We start from the raw sequence: 17,888 nt of genomic DNA on the forward strand, positions 1-17,888 counted from the left end.
TAATTGTGAAAGGGTAATATTTTGTCACCAAAACATGTTTTAATGTTTTTATTCAAAATAACTATTCCAGAAAAAGGTGTCAGAGACATTTATTGAACCTTCAATACATTTCTCTCAATAAGGGTGATTACGAACATATTGCATAATGTATTTGAGACCGAGCCAGGTCTCCTCTGCAGTGGGGACGATCTGGTTGGCAGGCAGCAGGAAACCGTAGAAGCCTGTATCACGCAACTCAAAGGCAAAGGAATATTTGATGCCAATATTGTAGGTCCAATCGATGCTTCCACCACTTGCTTGGTCTGTAAATATAACAGGCCAGTATCACAATCAGAAAACAGTCAAAAGCCATTGGCACTCAAACAGAGCATGCAGTCTACTTACAGATAATTTTACAGATGCTTCCAACTTGGTATCTGGTGTTATAGAGGGAGGTGAGTTCTTCGATCGCAGCTGTACCCACAGAATGCTACAATAAATGAAAACAACAACACAAAATATTAACAAGAAATTACAAAAATAAATAATAAACACATCTGAAAATGCGATGATATAAGACAGACCAGATTATAAAAAATGTAAATGGATATGACTTGTCTTACAAGCTCAGATTTGTCAGGAACGTCTGTGCATGTGTAACCATAGGGATACATTAAGAGTTGGGAGTAAGAGTGCATGGAGATGAAGGATTTGAAATTGCCGTGGCCCGTGATGAGGTCAACAACGTTTTTCACTTCGACCTCAGAGTTGGCATAGGGCCCATGGTAGGAGTCGGAACAGGGGTCTTTGCTGGCTCCGGGACCTGGCAGAACATGTCTACAGTTACTGTATATTGTGTACTATTGCAACAAGACAATGATGATATCTACATACCACCAAAACCAGCATCCCAGTTCCTGTTGGGATCAGCACCACGGCAGGAGGAGCCAGAGTTCACGGAGCGAGTTTTACGCCACATACGGTTCTGAATGTAGAGAACATTTTAATGCATGTTCGCTGCATGTTTCTGAACGTTACATTGAGTGATTTTTGGAACAATGATTAATGTATGAAAGGTCTTAAAAATGTGCATGTCAAGATCTCAGAATTTGATTTTTTTTGGGTACCACTTCTTACTAAAGTATTTAATCCTTATTAAGATTAAGATTAATTTAATGTTTATCTTAGAAAAACATTTAAAATAAAAAATGTATTTAATAACCTACTTTTTTATGGTACATTAATAGTAAATTTATTTTGGCTTCAATACAATGTGGGTGTGATTGCTCAGGAGCCTGGATATTTACTAAAACAAAACGCTACCAACAAGTTAGTTCACCAGCAGGTGACCTACATTTGTGTGAGTAAAAACATATCCATCAGGGTTAGTCACAATCATCAAGTAGATGTCCATTTGACCAAGGACAGAGGTCACGGAGGGATCAACCCCATAGTCTGATGCAATCTAAAGCAGAAAAGACCATTATTCCACAAACTGAAAAATATATTTTTTTATCACATTTTTTAATTAATCTTACCTTGTTGGCGATCCATGCAGCAGAAGCCTGAGTAACCCACTCCCTGGAGTGGATTCCAGCATCAACCCAGATCGCTGGTCTACTCACACCACCTGTGCTGAACTGGAATCAGTGTAAATAGATTAAACAAAACCCGTGTTCACAATCACATAATCTGCACTGTACCAGAACTTACCTTCAGGGCATACATGGGACGATTCTCATAGGAGTTGCCAATGTGCACTTTGGAGATCAGGTTAGGGTGACTTGCAACAAGAGTGTCCATAAAACTGTATAGCTGAAGTGAATAAAACATTAAGACATTTGTTAATGTTTAGAAAAGCTTGTCATCTTTTTTATATAATGCTAAAAAAATTCTAGTCCATGTACGTACAGTCTCCAGGTCATGATAAGCAGCAAAGTTGAAACTCTTGGTGCTGCGCTCCATCTTTGCATTGCCAACCATCTCTGCTTTCTCCTTGTCCAAAAGATCCTGAAACACAGAAAAACATGGTATGCTACAGTTTTATTTGCGTTATTCACAGCTTATATTCTGGGACAAAATGAAAATTCGAAATAGCTTTGTAATTTCCAGTGATATTGATTTGATTGATACATTTTGCACAGGCTGATCATTTCAGTTCAGGTTTTTGATCTGTGTTTTACTCACCTGCACATTGTTGATCATGACAGTGAAAGGGAGGTTGTTTTTCTTGAGAAAGTCCTTGACAGCATACAGACTGGACTGAGGCACATGGATGTCAACAGGCCGTTCAGTTGAGAACCCATGAGTCCAGAAATCCAGCTAGAGGATCATTCATACATATATGCAATAAAAACTGTCAGTGTTCAAGTGAAAACTGAAATATGTCAGCGGATATAACAGTCATACCCCAGATTCCACGTCCTCTTCCAGCTCCTTCAAGGCATGAATGTGGCTTTCAGATTCGGCATGGATTCTGAGAACTTGGTCTCTATTAAGAAAGAAAATAAGACGATTATACATTATGAACAAGAAACAAGGCTAACATAGTAATCCACTTAAGAAAAAATAGTATCTGAACTTACCCATTAAAGAGCTCCTCGCAGTGAACTGCTGCCAAGAGCGCAAAAACTGCTAGATAGAGTCTCATGTTCTCCTGTTCTGGGAATGATCTCTACTGTAGGTCTCTTTCAGGAAGAGCTGCTTTTATATACTCAGAGGCATATGTTTGAGTTCTCAGTAATATCACTGCTGATGCAGGTTGATCTGATTATTATGCAACAACAAGTGTGTAACTTTTCCAGGTGAACATTGCTTCAAATTTCTCAGGGCTTCTAAAATAGGTGTGAAACCATTCAAAAGCCATTTATTTAATCCCATTTTATTAACCAATGTCTTTAATACTGACATTCTATGATCCAATTCAACCATACTAAAAGTTACATACATTTTTGTTTATCGTTTTATATCAAAACAAACAAGCAAGCCCTGCTCCGATTTAAAAAGTAACTCAAAGTAATATAATACATTACTTTCCACAAAACGTAACTAAGTAACGTAATTCGTTTTTTAGAGAATAACTCAATATTGTAATGCATTACTTTTAAAAGTAAATTTACCCAACACTGGCCATTACATGAGTGGTATAAAAAAAAAAGTTGCTGGATTTGCAAAACACAAATCATTGTGTCTTAAAGTACTGCAAGAACCACACATGCTCAGGCTTTGATCCTTCAATTTGTTGCAGAATAATGTACAGTATACACTAGATTTTATTTTCAAAATAGTTTGTCTGTGTGGCTGTTGTCAAAAACCAGGAGGAGAAGAACTGCTCAAATGGATTTAGAATTAGAGTATGGGGAAAACAACACAATTATGGAAGGTTTTAACACTTAAAAACCCTCAAAGAAAGTCAAAACAAAAAGCTTCCATCTTAAAAGTATGTGTTTTTTTTACTTTTATGTGTGTATACATTTTTCTTTAGCATTTTCAAACAATGTTAGTTATAATTCAGTTGCTTATTGCTATCCTTTAAAGGATAAAATGGAAATTTTTTTTACCCCTGTTTTCTTTAGAAGAAAAGAATGTCATACTGTTTTATAACAACGTGGGTGAGAGTAAATAATGACAGAATTGTCATTTACAGTGAACTATCTCTTCAAGACCAGTTTTGGATGGTGCATCAACCTACTGGTCATATTATTTGTTAGTCTATTATAGATTTAGACATCACAAATAAATCAGAGACATTTTATTTTGTGTTTAAACTGCTTAAAACATCAAGACAATTCATGGGTAGTCATTCTAAGAGGCGCCAAAAGACTTTTGAAATTGCACATGCAAAATTGCAAAATATTTGACCCCAAAAAATTATTAATTATTATTATTATTTTTAAACAAATACATAAACTGCCATAAAAGTTATTTTATAAACATGAACACTGACCATCACAAAATGGACCTGAGAAAATTGCAAAAAAAAAAAAAATTCCTGAAGAGATGGGATTTGGGATATAACAGAACTCTATCAAAACTGAGTTCTTTGGAAAACACTGAAGCGTCATATCTGAAACGACACACGTTTCATAGCATATATCCTCTGGTACCTCTACTGATGTATTAGTACATTTTTCTCAGTAAGGGTGATCACAAACATATTTCATAATGTATTTGATAGCAAACCACGTCTCCTTTGCAGTGGGGACGATCTGGTCAGCAGGCAGGAGGAATCCATATTCACCAGTGTCACGCAAATCAAAAGCAAAAGAATATTTGATGCCACGTAGATAAGCCCAGTCAAGACTTGCACCACTAGCTTGATCTGAAATGAAATGTGAATTTTACAATGCTGGGACAACCTTTAATGTCTGGATATTACATAGATATCACAACAGTTTTACAAAACAAGAATGGCATACAGTTACTGTGTAGCATATGGCTTTCAAAATATGATCTGTAAATCAAACATTTTAAGACACTTTTCTTCAAAACACAACAGTATAAAAAAGCTGTCACAGGAGTGGCAAAAGGTACATCTCTGTATCTTATTTACCCCTAAATTGGGAATGGTTTACCCTAAATTAAAATTTGCTTTGGAGAAAGAGTTATGGATTATGGACTCGTAATTTGGTTACTGAATGCAATTTGTACTAAAATGTATTTAGTGTAGTGTTCACTGATTCTCTGAAAAACCTCAAACAGTTCTTCTATGGCATCGAAAACATGATGCAAAAACTATCTATATTGTTAAATATGAAATTCCATGTCTTGGTAAAATATAACCACTTCCATAATCTACTTACCAATCTTGTGGAAGATGCTTCCAACTTTATAAACGGTGCCATGCAAGGAATAGAGGGCTATTTTTGCCTTTGTGGCCACATCATGCTAGAAAAAACACACACAAAAATTATCACTGTGAGATCATAAAACAGACAAGATCCAGAAGAAGACTAGAGAGGTTTATGGGAGTAGATTATTTTTACCAGTTCCGGCCAGTCAAGAGCATCTATGCCGATGTAGCCATACGGATACATCAAGAGCTGCATGTAAGAGTGAAGGGTCATGAAGGATTTGAAGTTGCTGTGGCTCGTGATGAATTTTGCAATGTTTTTCACTTCAAACTCAGATTGCGCAAAAGGACCACGGTAGTCTTCAGCGCAGGGGTCATCGCTTGCTCCAGGACCTGGTGAAAATGTAGACACATTTAATAAAGTGAAGTAATTCGGATCTGTTGCAACAAAAGAAAAGGAAAATTTACCACCAAATTCAGCATCCCAGTTTCTGTTGAGGTCAACACCGTTGCATTTGGGGCTAGAGGTCGCAGACCGATTCTTACGCCAGAAACGGTTAATCGGCTGAGGTAATGTTAATTAGTAATAATCTTTATCAATATATGCAATATTAAAAGCTTATAAAATGTTAATAAACATTTATTTGTGCTTTAGGCAAACCAGTGAATGGCTGCTTACACTGAAAGAGAGGTGGGTGAAGACATATCCATCAGGATTGGCCACAATCATCAAGTAAATATCCATTTGACTGAGGATACTGGGCACAGGGGCACGGTTTTTCTTAAAGTCTGTGGCAATCTACAGAGTCAGAAAGTTCAGAATGTAAAAGACTGGTTTTATAGCTTTATTTTATTCAATCACCTCAGAGGAACTATTTTTTCTTCTTTCAGATTTGGCTGAATTTGTCATTTTCTTGAGACTATTTTAGCAACTTGTTACTCTGTACTTGATTTGTCAGCACATTGGCCCAATGTTCAAACACTAAACAGTCACGAATGCTACTATAAACTAGTTTCAGAGTTCATTGCTGCTGCACAAGCTGCCTTTACTTAAAATAAAATAAATGAAACTAAATATTAAAAAATAATAATAATAAAAGATTTTGGTAAAAGTTCATTGGTAGTAGCTATTTGCTGAAAATTAGAAAAAAAAGTGCATAAAAGGGAAAAAGAATCTTGCTAAAAAGAATCTCTAAGCATCCATTTAATTACTAAGGAACATTTTCCTAATAATAGGCATCTATAAAAAAAATAGAGTTAATGTGCAATGGCATGTGATCTACAAAATTAATCTTTTCCATCAGAAAACAAAAATATAGTCTTACGCTCTTATATTTACCACAATAGTTTAACAAAACAAGAAAACAGCTCTGGTTGTACTGACAAAAAAATTTGAAACAACATCTAAAGCTAGAATTTTTCACCAGTCTCACTCACTCTGTCAGCGAGCCACACTGCAGTAGCGTGAGAAATCCACTCCCTCGCATGCATTCCAGCATCAATCCAGATCGCAGGTTTTTTCTCTCCACCAGTGCTGAACTGGGTGCATTGTAAATATTTAACAAATCAGGCAGTGGTATGTAGATATCCCAGTTTTTTATGCATATCATCCGTTTACCTTCAAGACATACATAGGACGGTTCTCATAAGTGCTGCCAATATTCACTTTAGAGATCAAGTTAGAGTGACTTGCAACAAGGGTGTCCATAAAATTGTAAATCTGAAAGGAGTAACAAAAAAAAAAAAGAAAATCAGAGGTCCTAAGGTTAGAAATATTGTTGTGCATGTTTTTTGTTGTTGTTGTCGATGTACTTACAGTCTCCAGGTCATGATAAGCAGCAAAGTTGAAGATCTTTGTCTGGCGTTCCACTTCTGCATTGCGAACCATTTCTTCTCTCTCTCTGTCCAAAAGTTCCTGAGAAACAGAAAAAGTGATGTATTACTGAAAAATCACAACTATTGAAATGCATAGGATTATAATTAATCGCTGATAATTCTACAAATTGTGTAGTTTAATAATGTTATTTTGTGTATAGATTTCCATAAATAACTCACTTGCACATTGTTGATTATGACAGTGAAAGGGATGTTGTTTTTCTTGAGGAAGTCCTTTAGAGCATACAGACTGGAGTGAGGCACACGGATGTCAACAGGTTGCTCAGTAGAGACGGCATGAGTCCAGAAATCCAGCTAGAGGATCACATAATACATATTCCACAATCTGAGAGATTTCCAGGTCATGTTGCACAAATATGATCAAACGAAAGTTGAAGTAGGGATTTAACAGGTACCCCAGAATCCACGTCCCTTTCCAGCTTTTTCAAAATCTGAATGTGGTTTTTAGATTCTGCATTAATTCTGAGAACCTGGTCTCTACTAAGAAAGAAAAAAAGACAATTAGACATTACAAACAAGAAACAAGGCTGATATGGTAATAAGTCATAAAAGAAGGAAAAGTATCTGAACTTACCCATTAAAGAGCTCCTCGCAGTGAACTGCTGCCAAGAGCGCAAAGACTGCGAGATAGAGTCTCATGTTCTGGGAATTATCTCTACTCTAGGTCTCTTTAATGTAAAGCAGCTCTTTGACACTCAGAAGTCATTTAAGTTTTATCCTTTTACAGCTCTTCTAACCATATGATGACTTGCATACTTAAGTAACACCCTTGGACTTCCTTTAATATATTCAGAGAACTACTCTAGGTTGAGGCCTGAGTTGTAAAGTCAACTGAAAAGTGTGAGGCCCTTTCCTCTTGTGCATTGTGTAAAAAAAAAAAAAAAATAATTATATATATATATATATGTGTGTGTGTGTGTGTGTGTGTGTGTGTGTGTGTGTGTGTTGGTTGGTCAAAAGGAAATGAACACTTGGATCCTTTCCCTATAGGGAGGGATCCGTTACATCAGGTGACATAGAAATGACCAATTCCATGACAAATGAGGGATGGGGAGACCCATTACTTGGTTCAAATACACAAAAGAGTATAACTTAATAAATGGAAAGATATACAAACAAAATTGGGATAAGGGACGAGAAATACCTCAATTCAAAAAGAAAACTCTCAGTCATTCTCAGTCATTCAGTGTTATTCATTAACACGTTTGAAACAAATTAATCCACAGCAGGCTCGATTAATTGGAATAAATTGGGAAAGTTAACTGGGTGTGGAAATGGTATGTATATCTCTTTTTTCCTTCTGTAATAACGGTGTCAGCTGAGACACAACCACTTCCTGATAACTATGACACTTTAAAATGCTGATGAAAGTATGCTAGACCTCTCGATGGTAAACCCTACTCTATGGGCGGGCGACATACAGAGACAATGAGGGACTGGCTGAACATAAAAACACATAGCAAGCATGCTCTCTAATGAGAGGGAGAAGGGAATGACACCAGTGATGCACAATCACTTAACCTACTCGTCTTATAACACTTCTTATAAGATAATAGGTATAGCTAACCTTTCTAAGGGTTGCCAAAAAGACTGTTGAGGTTGAACAAGACAAAACAGCAAATTTGACATAAAAATATAGATTTTTTTTTATTCTTTATGTAAACTGCTATAAAAATTATTCAGAAATTTCAACACTAACCATTATAAAAAGTATTTGAAGAATTTGTTTGCATGGTGAATAAAGATAAAGGACTGGATAGAAATTCTGACCTCTGTCAAAACCGAATCAAGGCATTTTGGACATTGCTGAAGCGCAATATATCAAATGACACATTTCAGGCATTCTCTGAGATCTTTATTGAAGTTTCATTACATTTCGCTCAGTAAGGGTGATCACAAACATATTGCATAATGTATCTGAGAGCATACCACGTCTCCCTTGCAGTGGAAACAATCTGGTCAGCAGGCAGGAGGAATCCATATTCACCAGTGTCACGCAACTCAAAAGCAAAAGAATATTTGATGCCACGTTGGTACGCCCAGTCAACACTTGCACCACTAGCTGGTTCTGAAAAGAACATGCATTTTGCGATACTGAGACCACTTTTTAAAAACTATTAAGTCTTTTCATGCAAATTGATCTTTCAAATCAACACATTCTATCATAAACAAACCGACAAAGTAACAAACTCATCAACATCTTCAATGGCCTGAGGTTGATTAAACTGTTACATTTTCATGTTCAAGTAAACTCTTCTGTTTAAGGTACATATTAGTACCATTTGAAAGAGTACCGCCAACTTTTGTACCATTTTGTCCGAGTGTGAATGTGCTTTACTTGTTGTTTTGCATGGACAAAGTTTTCAAGATCTTGAATGCTTCAGTAAGTATTGATTAATATAGCACACTGTTGTCTAATCAAGCATGCTTTACTGTTTTATTTTAACAAATAATTTTAAAACCAAAGTGGATAACAGGCTGTAGCTAAATAGAGTTTGAATGAGAAAATATGAATGGATTATTAATCATGATTATGATGATCATAAATCTTGCCAAATATGGTCACTGAATGCAATTTAAACTAAAATGCATTCAGTGTAATGTAAACCAATGACAAAACCATGCATAGTTTAGAACACAGACAAATAAAAACAAAGGTTCTTCGCTGGCATCAATAGTTCTGTGAAGAACCTTTAACATCTATGGAACCTTTTCATCCGACATCCGAAGAACCCTAAAGATTTTTTAGAACTATTAAGATTGTTTAGATTATTAAAATCCCTAAAAAAAAAATCATTCTCATTACTGCAAAATGCTCTTTTGTAACCTTTACTTTTAAATGTGATATTCCATGTCTTGGTAAGTGGTTAAAACAAATCCACATACCAATAATGTGGAAGATGCTTCCAACTTTATAAATGGTGCCATGCCAGGAATTGAGGGCTTTGCTTGCCTGTGTGGCCACATCATGCTAGAAAAAACACACAAAAAATAACACTGTCAGATCATAAAACAGACAAGGTTCAGAAAGCCAAGAAGGTTTATTGGAGTAGATTTTTTACCAGTTCAGTCCGGTCAGGAGCATCGTTGCCACTGTAACCATACGGATACATTAAGAGCTGCTTGTAAGAGTGAAGGGTCATGAAGGATTTGAAGTTGCCGTGGCTCATGATCAAATCTGCAATGTTTTTCACTTCAATCTCAGATTGCGCAGAAGGACCACGGTAGTCTTCAGCGCAGGGGTCATCGCTTGCTCCAGGACCTGGAGAAAATGTAGACACATTTTATCAAGCAAAGTAATTCGGATATGCTGGAGCAAGAGGAAAAAAAAATATTTATTTACCACCAAATTCAGCATCCCAGTTTCTGTTGAGGTCGACACCGTTGCATTTGGGGTTAGAGGTTGCAGACCGGCTCTTACGCCACAAACGGTAAAACTCCTAAGGTAATATTAATTAGACATATATGCAATCACAAAAGCGTATAAAATGCTTCTAAATATTTATTTGTGCTTTATAGGTAAACCAGTGAATGGCTGCTTACATTGGGAGAGCGGTGAGTAAAGAGATATCCATCAGGATTGGCCACAATCATCAAGTAAATATCCATTTGACTGATGATACTGGGCACAGGGGCACGGTTTTCCTTAAAGTCTGTGGCAATCTACAGAGTCAAAAAGTTCAGCATGTTAAAAAGATAATAATAAAATTAAAAATGTACATAAAAGTACATAAAATTTAATAAGAGTTCAGTGCGGCTGCACATGAGCTCTCTTTCTGGAAAATGTCAAAATAAATGAAATATTAAACAATAAAATATCTTGTTACTGCATGTACCATTAAAATAAAAAAATTAAATTAAATCAAATACTGTTAAAAAGAATCTCTAAGCATCCATTAATTAATGGACCTTTTACCTGACAGTTGGCATCTTAAACACCGTTGCAGAATTTTTTTTATTTATTTTTTTTTTTTTTAATGGAGCTCATGTATACCGTAATAGCAAGTGAACTACTTAAACTAAATGTGCTGGCAAAAATCATCTTTTCTTGTAAGAAAAGAAAAATAAGATAACAGCTCTGAATGAACTATAACAAACAGGCTAAAACAACGTCTAAAGCTAGAATTTTTCACCAGTCTCACTCACTCTGTCAGCGAGCCACACTGCAGTAGCGTGAGAAATCCACTCCCTCGCATGCATTCCAGCATCAATCCAGATTGCAGGTTTTTTCTCTCCACCAGTGCTGAACTGGATGCAGTGTAAATATACAAAAAAATCAGGTAGTGATACATAGATATCAGTCTGTAATCAGAGTTATATATAAGTATATCATCTGTTTACCTTCAAGACATACATAGGACGGTTCTCATAAGTGCTGCCAATATTCACTTTAGAGATCAAGTTAGAGTGACTTGCAACAAGGGTGTCCATAAAATTGTAAATCTGAAAGGAATAAAAAGAAATTCAGATGTTTTGTTAGGATTATAAATATGGTTGTACATGGATTTTTGCAAAAGTCAGTTGATGTACTTACAGTCTCCAGGTCATGATAAGCAGCAAAGTTGAAGATCTTTGTCTGGCGTTCCACTTCTGCATTGCGAACCATTTCTTCTCTCTCTCTGACCAAAAGTTCCTGAGAAACAGAAAAAGTTGTGTATTACTGAAAAATCACAACTATTGAAATGCATAGGATTATAATTAATTGCTGATAATTCTACAAATTGCACAAAAGCTAATAATGTTATTTTGTGTATAGATTTCCATAAATAACTCACTTGCACATTGTTGATTATGACAGTGAAAGGGATGTTGTTTTTCTTGAGGAAGTCCTTGAGAGCATACAGACTGGAGTGAGGCACACGGATGTCAACAGGTTGCTCAGTAGAGACGGCATGAGTCCAGAAATCCAGCTAGAGGATCACATAATACATATTCCACAATCTGAGAGATTTCCAGGTCATATTGTACAAATATGATCAAATAAAAATTAAAACATGTCACAGCAGGCATTTAACAGGTACCCCAGAATCCACGTCCCTTTCTAGCTCCTTCAAAGCATGAACATGGCTTTCAGATTCTGCATGGATTCTGAAAACTTGATCTCTATTAAGAAAGAAAATAAAAATCACATTACAAACAAGAAACAAGGCTGATATGGTAATAAGTCATAAAAGAATAAAAAAGTATCTGAACTTACCCATTAAAGAGCTCCTCGCAGTGAACTGCTGCCAAGAGCGCAAAGATTGCTAGATAGAGTCTCATGTTCTCCTTTTCTGGGAATTATCACCACTGGTCTCTTTCATTTAGAGCAGCTCTTATACACTCATAGACATATGTTGAGTTCTCAGTAATATTAGTGCTGATGCAGCTTAATGTGACTTTTGTCACCTGATGCAGCCAACTTTTGTATGTGTATCTGCTCCAGGTGTGCATTGCTTTGTGTTTCTCAGTGAAAAAATAGGAAGAAGAGGGACAAAGAAAAGTCTAAACTCACATGAAATCCACTTTACAGCGTGTATAAAGCAAGAGTGGAAGATACTACTCTTCAGAGCTGCTCATGTCAAGGCCGAAAGGTCAAGATGAGAGATTATCTGGGTAACTTATCCGCTAATTTACTTAGTCTTAAAGTGAAATATATTTAGCATTACTTGAATTTAATCAATTTTTTAAATGTGCAAACAATGATAATCAAACGCTAGCTTTTAAAAAAGTCATTCAGAAATATATGTCTACAAAAGTAGGGTACTAGGAGACATAGCATGTGGTCCAACAGGGTTTCCCATTGAGAAAATTACCTTTTGTCTAATAAAAGTTGTTAACAATTATAACTTATTAATGAATTAATGACCTACCGCACACAGTATAAGTCATAAAAGTCAAAAGATCAAAGCTCATGCAGTCAAAGCTCAAACAAGAAAACGATAAATGGGCGGAGCCTTAACTCAGACGCTAGGCTTCCAATCACGTGATCCCAATCACGTGACCCCTCCAAGATGACGCTTGGCGGAACTGTAGTTTAGACCTGCAAATTTTTGTAATATAAACAAAGTAGTGGATCGTTTAGTTTAGTAAGTAAGTCTTAAATATTTCCTTTGATAAATCTCTCTTCAGATCGCAGCCATGGCGCTCAGCGATGCCGCCGTACAGAAACAGGTAAGAAAACCAGAAGTTCATAAACTAAGTTTAGAGTTTATTTAATAACCATTATATTTCAGATCAGATAGTGTAAGTTATAAAAATGTCTGTTGTAAGTCACGAATACGCTGCACTGATATTTAGATAACTGTCATAAACTTTTTTTTATTATTATTTGAAAGTGATTGTCTCATTACTTTTAAATCACGTTTTAAAACGTATCTTTTAAAATCAGCTTTAATCATAGCATTATATGTTAAGTGTTTTGAAAGGGGTATATAAATAAAATGCATTAATGTCTTGTAGCGTGACAACTCTTTATATTCCATTCACTTTGAGAAGGACAAAGGCACCATCTTAAATCTAGATTACATTAATTAATATTTTTGTGGGCGTTAAATGCTTGGTATTATGAATCCATAAGAGGACATCTCTGTCCTTCAGTTGTCCAGCACACGTCCATGGACTTTCCCAACAGCACTGATGCAACATTTTCAGTCTTATTTCCCCATCACTATGGGGAATTTTTTATTTTTTTTCTGTTTTATTACATCATCTCAATGGAGGATCAGAGGGGCTTGGAAACACTTACATTGTATTTTCACCTTGCTTTGCTCTTTTATTGACACCGATCTCCTTGCATCTCTCCAGATCAAACACATGATGGCCTTTATTGAGCAGGAAGCCAATGAGAAGGCAGAAGAAATAGATGCAAAGGTAAAGTAAATGCAGTGATTGGCAGAACTGCATGAATATGGTATGAATTTGTCTAGAGCATCATGTGTCTTACGGCTTGCAGGCAGAAGAAGAGTTTAATATCGAAAAAGGACGACTGGTACAGACTCAGAGGTTGAAGATAATGGAGTACTATGAGAAAAAAGAGAAACAGATTGAACAGCAGAAGAAAATGTGAGTTTTAAGTTATTTAAATGAGTAACAGGAGATTATTTAATAATGTCTCAATTCAAATCCAGTCAGATGTCAAATTTGATGAACCAGGCCAGACTGAAGGTACTCAAAGCGCGTGATGACATGATTAAGGTATGATGATTATTTAAATTTGACACAGTTCTATAGTTTATGCTTCTATGTAATTGCAAGAAGTCTCACCTTCGTCTTCCTCATGTGATTTGTCTTTGCAGGATCTCCTTAATGAAGCACAACAACGGATGGCCAACATTGCCAAAAACCCAAATGAGTACCCAGCACTGCTGGAGGGGCTGGTGTTACAGGTCAGCTGATTTCCTCTTTTAATAAATACTGTTCTTTTGAACTTTTTATTCAAAGAATTTTAAAGTAGCACAGGTTCCAAAAAATATTAAGCAGCATAACCTTTCCTACATACAACAGATAAAAAATCAGCGTACCAGAACGATTTCTGAAGACTGGAGTAATGATGCTAAAACAATTCAGCTTTCCCTCCACAGAAATAACCTGCATTTTAAAATATATTAAAATAGAAAACCTTTCTTTTAAATTGTAATCATATTTCACTATATTATATTATATTTTTTTATTAATAGCTGTTTTATTACCTTTTCTTTTTACCTTGGCAGGGATTTTATCAGCTGTTGGAGCCCAAGGTTATAGTTTGGTGCAGAAAGGAAGATGTAGCGATGGTGCAGGTGAGCTATATTTACCGTCAATCTGTTAACATCATATTCATGCATATGAACTATACAAACCTTTTCCATTTTTAAAGAGGTTGATATACCTGTTCATGATAGGCTGCTGTTAAGAAAAACATCCCCATCTACAAAGACACAGTAAAGAGTAATATTGAAGTGCGCATTGACGAAAACAACTTCCTGTCCCCTAACATGTAAGATCCCTTTTATATTCAGTTTTGTTTAAAAAGGTTTATTTCTACAACCCGAATTCCGGAAAAGTTGGGACGTTTTTTAAATTTTAATAAAATGAAAACTAAAATACTTTCAAATCACATGAGCCAATATTTTATTCACAATAGAACATAGATAACATAGCAAATGTTTAAACTGAGAAAGTTTACAATTTTATGCACAAAATTAGCTCATTTCAATTTTGATTTCTGCTACAGGTCTCAAAATAGTTGGGACGGGGCATGTTTACCATGGTGTAGCATCTCCTTTTCTTTTCAAAACAGTTTGAAGACGTCTGAGCATTGAGGCTATGAGTTGCTGGAGTTTTGCTGTTGGAATTTGGTCCCATTCTTGCCTTATATAGATTTCCAGCTGCTGAAGAGTTCGTGGTCGTCTTTGACGTATTTTTCGTTTAATGATGCGCCAAATGTTCTCTATAGGTGAAAGATCTGGACTGCAGGCAGGCCAGGTTAGCACCCGGACTCTTCTACGACGAAGCCATGCTGTTGTTATAGCTGCAGTATGTGGTTTTGCATTGTCCTGCTGAAATAAACAAGGCCTTCCCTGAAATAGACGTTGTTTGGAGGGAAGCATATGTTGCTCTAAAACCTTTATATACCTTTCAGCATTCACAGAGCCTTCCAAAACATGCAAGCTGCCCATACCGTATGCACTTATGCACCCCCATACCATCAGAGATGCTGGCTTTTGAACTGAACGCTGATAACATGCTGGAAGGTCTCCCTCCTCTTTAGCCCGGAGGACACGGCGTCCGTGATTTCCAACAAGAATGTCAAATTTGGACTCGTCTGACCATAAAACACTATTCCACTTTGAAATAGTCCATTTTAAATGAGCCTTGGCCCACAGGACACGACGGCGCTTCTGGACCATGTTCACATATGGCTTCCTTTTTGCATGATAGAGCTTTAGTTGGCATCTGCTGATGGCACGGCGGATTGTGTTTACCGACAGTGGTTTCTGAAAGTATTCCTGGGCCCATTTAGTAATGTCATTGACACAATCATGCCGATGAGTGATGCAGTGTCGTCTGAGAGCCCGAAGACCACGGGCATCCAATAAAGGTCTCCGGCCTTGTCCCTTACACACAGAGATTTCTCCAGTTTCTCTGAATCTTTTGATGATGTTATGCACTGTAGATGATGAGATTTGCAAAGCCTTTGCAATTTGACGTTGAGGAACATTGTTTTTAAAGTTTTCCACAATTTTTTTACGCAGTCTTTCACAGATTGGAGAGCCTCTGCCCATCTTTACTTCTGAGAGACTCTGCTTCTCTAAGACAAAGCTTTTATAGCTAATCATGTTACAGACCTGATATCAATTAACTTAATTAATCACTAGATGTTCTCCCAGCTGAATCTTTTCAAAACTGCTTGCTTTTTTAGCCATTTGTTGCCCTCGTGCCAACTTTTTTGAGACCTGTAGCAGGCATTAAATTTTAAATGAGCTAATTAAGTGGATAAAAGTGTAAAATTTCTCAGTTTAAACATTTGCTACGTTATCTATGTTCTATTGTGAATAAAATATTGGCTCATGTGATTTGAAATTCCTTTAGTTTTCATTTTATTAAAATTTAAAAAACGTCCCAACTTTTCCGGAATTCGGGTTGTACATAATTAGATGTGTTAACTGTTCATGCTTGGCATCCTCAGCTCAGGAGGTGTTGAAGTCTATAACGCCGATGGCAAAATCAAGGTGTCCAACACACTGGAGAGCAGACTGGACCTTCTAGCACAGCAGGTAGAGAATCCAATCACGTTGTAGAACAGGAAGAAACCGGATTAAAGCTGTTTGTTTTGTTCAGGACCTCATATTCTTGGCTTTTCTGTTTTCACAGATGATGCCTGAGATCAGAGTGCAACTGTTTGGTGCCAACCAAAACCGCAAGTTTATGGACTAATGCTCTGGTACTAAATGTGCTTTAGTGGTTTTTTGGAGAACGCTGAAATTCAAGAGCCCTGATTAAGTGACAAAAATGTTTGATGGGACGTTTTTTTTTTTTTTTAAGGTCAGTTTCTGTTGCAATTCAGGAAATTCAACTGATCATGTTTCAGTAATAATTTGCTTTCTCTTTTTCTTTTGTGTTTTTCTTTAAAAAAGAAAAAAACAAGCCGAAGAAAGTGGTTTAAAATTAAAGGCTTATCATGTGTGCTTATGTTACCTTATACCTCTCCTTTGAGTGTTTATTTAGCGCTTTCTGTTAATCATGTCATCTGTAGTGAAAGTGGACACCTGATATCTTTTCTCAGCCTGTTTGAACAAAAAGCTTTAAGCACTCTTAAGGAATTGACATTGTTTTTGCTTTGAATGCCATTAGCTAAGCTAGCAGCCTATCAGGCTTTCCCTGGAGAGGGGAAACCCTCATTCAGTGTCTTTAAAAAAAATATGGATGCCTCTGTGCTTGTTTGTGTGTTTTCATTTGTAGTACAACTGCATCGTAGTACAGAGGAATAAATCAGATATATTTTATTTATATTTTAAGCATTTCTGTGCCCATTACAATATAAACAAAACATTGCTAGTTGGTTACATCAAGTCAGAAATCTGACAGATGCTACATATACCTCAAACATTAAAAATACTCAAATACATTAGATGCAAATTAGCATTAGTTGTGGTGCACAAACAATGTTTTGCATAATCAAATGACTTCTGATCATGTTTTCAAGAAACTTTAAAATACAAAAGCTCTTCAGTGATTTAATAAACAGGGAGGCCTGTATCAGTCGTGCATATTTAATACAGATGTTGTTCATTACAGTTATTTAGTATAACATATGAATATGAAACCTCTGAGATATTTATTTTGTCGCAGAAATCAAGTCTTGTCTTTCAGGTATATGCCACTACATATGTTTAAAAAATATCTCTTTCTAGGTATTATTAAAATATTGTACTTGAAACAGAAATATCTTACATTTGTCTGCTATTGTTGTTTCTTTTTACAGAAGTACACTCATAATTAAACTATTCAAGATCTAATTTCTACATTTTTTTATTGTACCTTTTTCTACCGAATGTGAAAAAACAAAACTCCAGCAAAATCATTTCTCTACATAAGAAGCCACTGGTACTTATATTTTGTTATTTTTCAGTGAAAAACGCGAGTGGGAAAGATAAGGCTTTGTTGGATTTTTAATTTATTGTGCACTCAACAAAATCATTTAAAGAAGCGTTAAAAAATATTAGGTCAACATTATATAACCTACAAGGAATTTTGTCCC

General features: G+C 36.0%; 3 protein-coding genes across 6 annotated transcripts; 1 reads left to right on the top strand and 2 right to left on the bottom strand.

Moving 5' to 3' along the window:
- Positions 1–73: 73 nt before the first annotated feature.
- cpa4 (carboxypeptidase A4) lies at positions 74–7,396 on the bottom strand. Of its 3 annotated transcripts, none has more exons than XM_059536406.1 (11): positions 7,242–7,321; positions 2,389–2,470; positions 2,167–2,301; positions 1,891–1,989; positions 1,693–1,794; positions 1,518–1,619; positions 1,334–1,444; positions 874–964; positions 603–802; positions 385–469; positions 74–302 (listed from the first exon to the last, which is right to left on the bottom strand). In XM_059536406.1, the coding sequence occupies exons 1-11, from the start codon at positions 7,304–7,306 to the stop codon at positions 115–117; spliced, it is 1,260 nt and encodes a 419-aa protein (XP_059392389.1). In that variant the 5' UTR covers positions 7,307–7,321; the 3' UTR covers positions 74–114. The 3 variants fall into 3 exon arrangements, with proteins under 3 accessions (XP_059392389.1, XP_059392388.1, XP_059392387.1); XM_059536405.1 differs by lacking the exon at positions 7,242–7,321 and adding an exon at positions 2,565–2,718; XM_059536404.1 differs by lacking the exons at positions 74–302; positions 385–469; positions 603–802; ... (5 more) ...; positions 2,167–2,301; positions 2,389–2,470 and adding exons at positions 3,882–4,300; positions 4,782–4,866; positions 4,965–5,164; ... (5 more) ...; positions 6,827–6,961; positions 7,063–7,147 and having other exon boundaries at positions 7,242–7,396.
- Positions 7,397–8,506: 1,110 nt separating this feature from the next.
- cpa2 (carboxypeptidase A2 (pancreatic)) lies at positions 8,507–12,563 on the bottom strand. Of its 2 annotated transcripts, XM_059535683.1 has the most exons (12): positions 12,207–12,563; positions 11,865–12,112; positions 11,689–11,770; positions 11,443–11,577; positions 11,202–11,300; positions 11,009–11,110; positions 10,814–10,915; positions 10,211–10,330; positions 10,011–10,107; positions 9,730–9,929; positions 9,554–9,638; positions 8,507–8,735 (listed from the first exon to the last, which is right to left on the bottom strand). In XM_059535683.1, the coding sequence occupies exons 2-12, from the start codon at positions 11,927–11,929 to the stop codon at positions 8,548–8,550; spliced, it is 1,275 nt and encodes a 424-aa protein (XP_059391666.1). In that variant the 5' UTR covers positions 11,930–12,112; positions 12,207–12,563; the 3' UTR covers positions 8,507–8,547. The 2 variants fall into 2 exon arrangements, with proteins under 2 accessions (XP_059391666.1, XP_059391665.1); XM_059535682.1 differs by having other exon boundaries at positions 11,865–12,563.
- Positions 12,564–12,631: 68 nt separating this feature from the next.
- LOC132124599 (V-type proton ATPase subunit E 1-like) lies at positions 12,632–17,646 on the top strand. The gene is made up of 9 exons (XM_059535684.1): positions 12,632–12,820; positions 13,454–13,519; positions 13,602–13,711; positions 13,777–13,843; positions 13,945–14,034; positions 14,359–14,427; positions 14,530–14,624; positions 16,317–16,404; positions 16,502–17,646. The coding sequence occupies exons 1-9, from the start codon at positions 12,788–12,790 to the stop codon at positions 16,562–16,564; spliced, it is 681 nt and encodes a 226-aa protein (XP_059391667.1). The 5' UTR covers positions 12,632–12,787; the 3' UTR covers positions 16,565–17,646.
- Positions 17,647–17,888: the final 242 nt, after the last annotated feature.

This window comes from Carassius carassius, chromosome 43 (genome assembly GCF_963082965.1).
Source record: "Carassius carassius chromosome 43, fCarCar2.1, whole genome shotgun sequence".
Taxonomy (NCBI): Eukaryota; Metazoa; Chordata; class Actinopteri; order Cypriniformes; family Cyprinidae; genus Carassius; species Carassius carassius.

Coding starts and splice junctions, on each gene's coding strand:
- cpa4 (XM_059536404.1), bottom strand. CDS start 7,306: ATGAGACTCTATCTCGCAGTCTTTGCGCTCTTGGCAGCAGTTCACTGC. Junction 4,867..4,964: donor CTCTTGACTGGCCGGAACTG/GTAAAAATAATC, acceptor TGTTTTTTCTAG/CATGATGTGGCCACAAAGGC. Junction 4,301..4,781: donor AAGCATCTTCCACAAGATTG/GTAAGTAGATTA, acceptor ATTTCATTTCAG/ATCAAGCTAGTGGTGCAAGT.
- cpa2 (XM_059535683.1), bottom strand. CDS start 11,929: ATGAGACTCTATCTAGCAATCTTTGCGCTCTTGGCAGCAGTTCACTGC. Junction 10,916..11,008: donor GTCCTATGTATGTCTTGAAG/GTAAACAGATGA, acceptor CACTGCATCCAG/TTCAGCACTGGTGGAGAGAA. Junction 9,639..9,729: donor CTCCTGACCGGACTGAACTG/GTAAAAAATCTA, acceptor TGTTTTTTCTAG/CATGATGTGGCCACACAGGC.
- LOC132124599 (XM_059535684.1), top strand. CDS start 12,788: ATGGCGCTCAGCGATGCCGCCGTACAGAAACAG. Junction 14,625..16,316: donor AACTTCCTGTCCCCTAACAT/GTAAGATCCCTT, acceptor TGGCATCCTCAG/CTCAGGAGGTGTTGAAGTCT. Junction 16,405..16,501: donor TGGACCTTCTAGCACAGCAG/GTAGAGAATCCA, acceptor CTGTTTTCACAG/ATGATGCCTGAGATCAGAGT.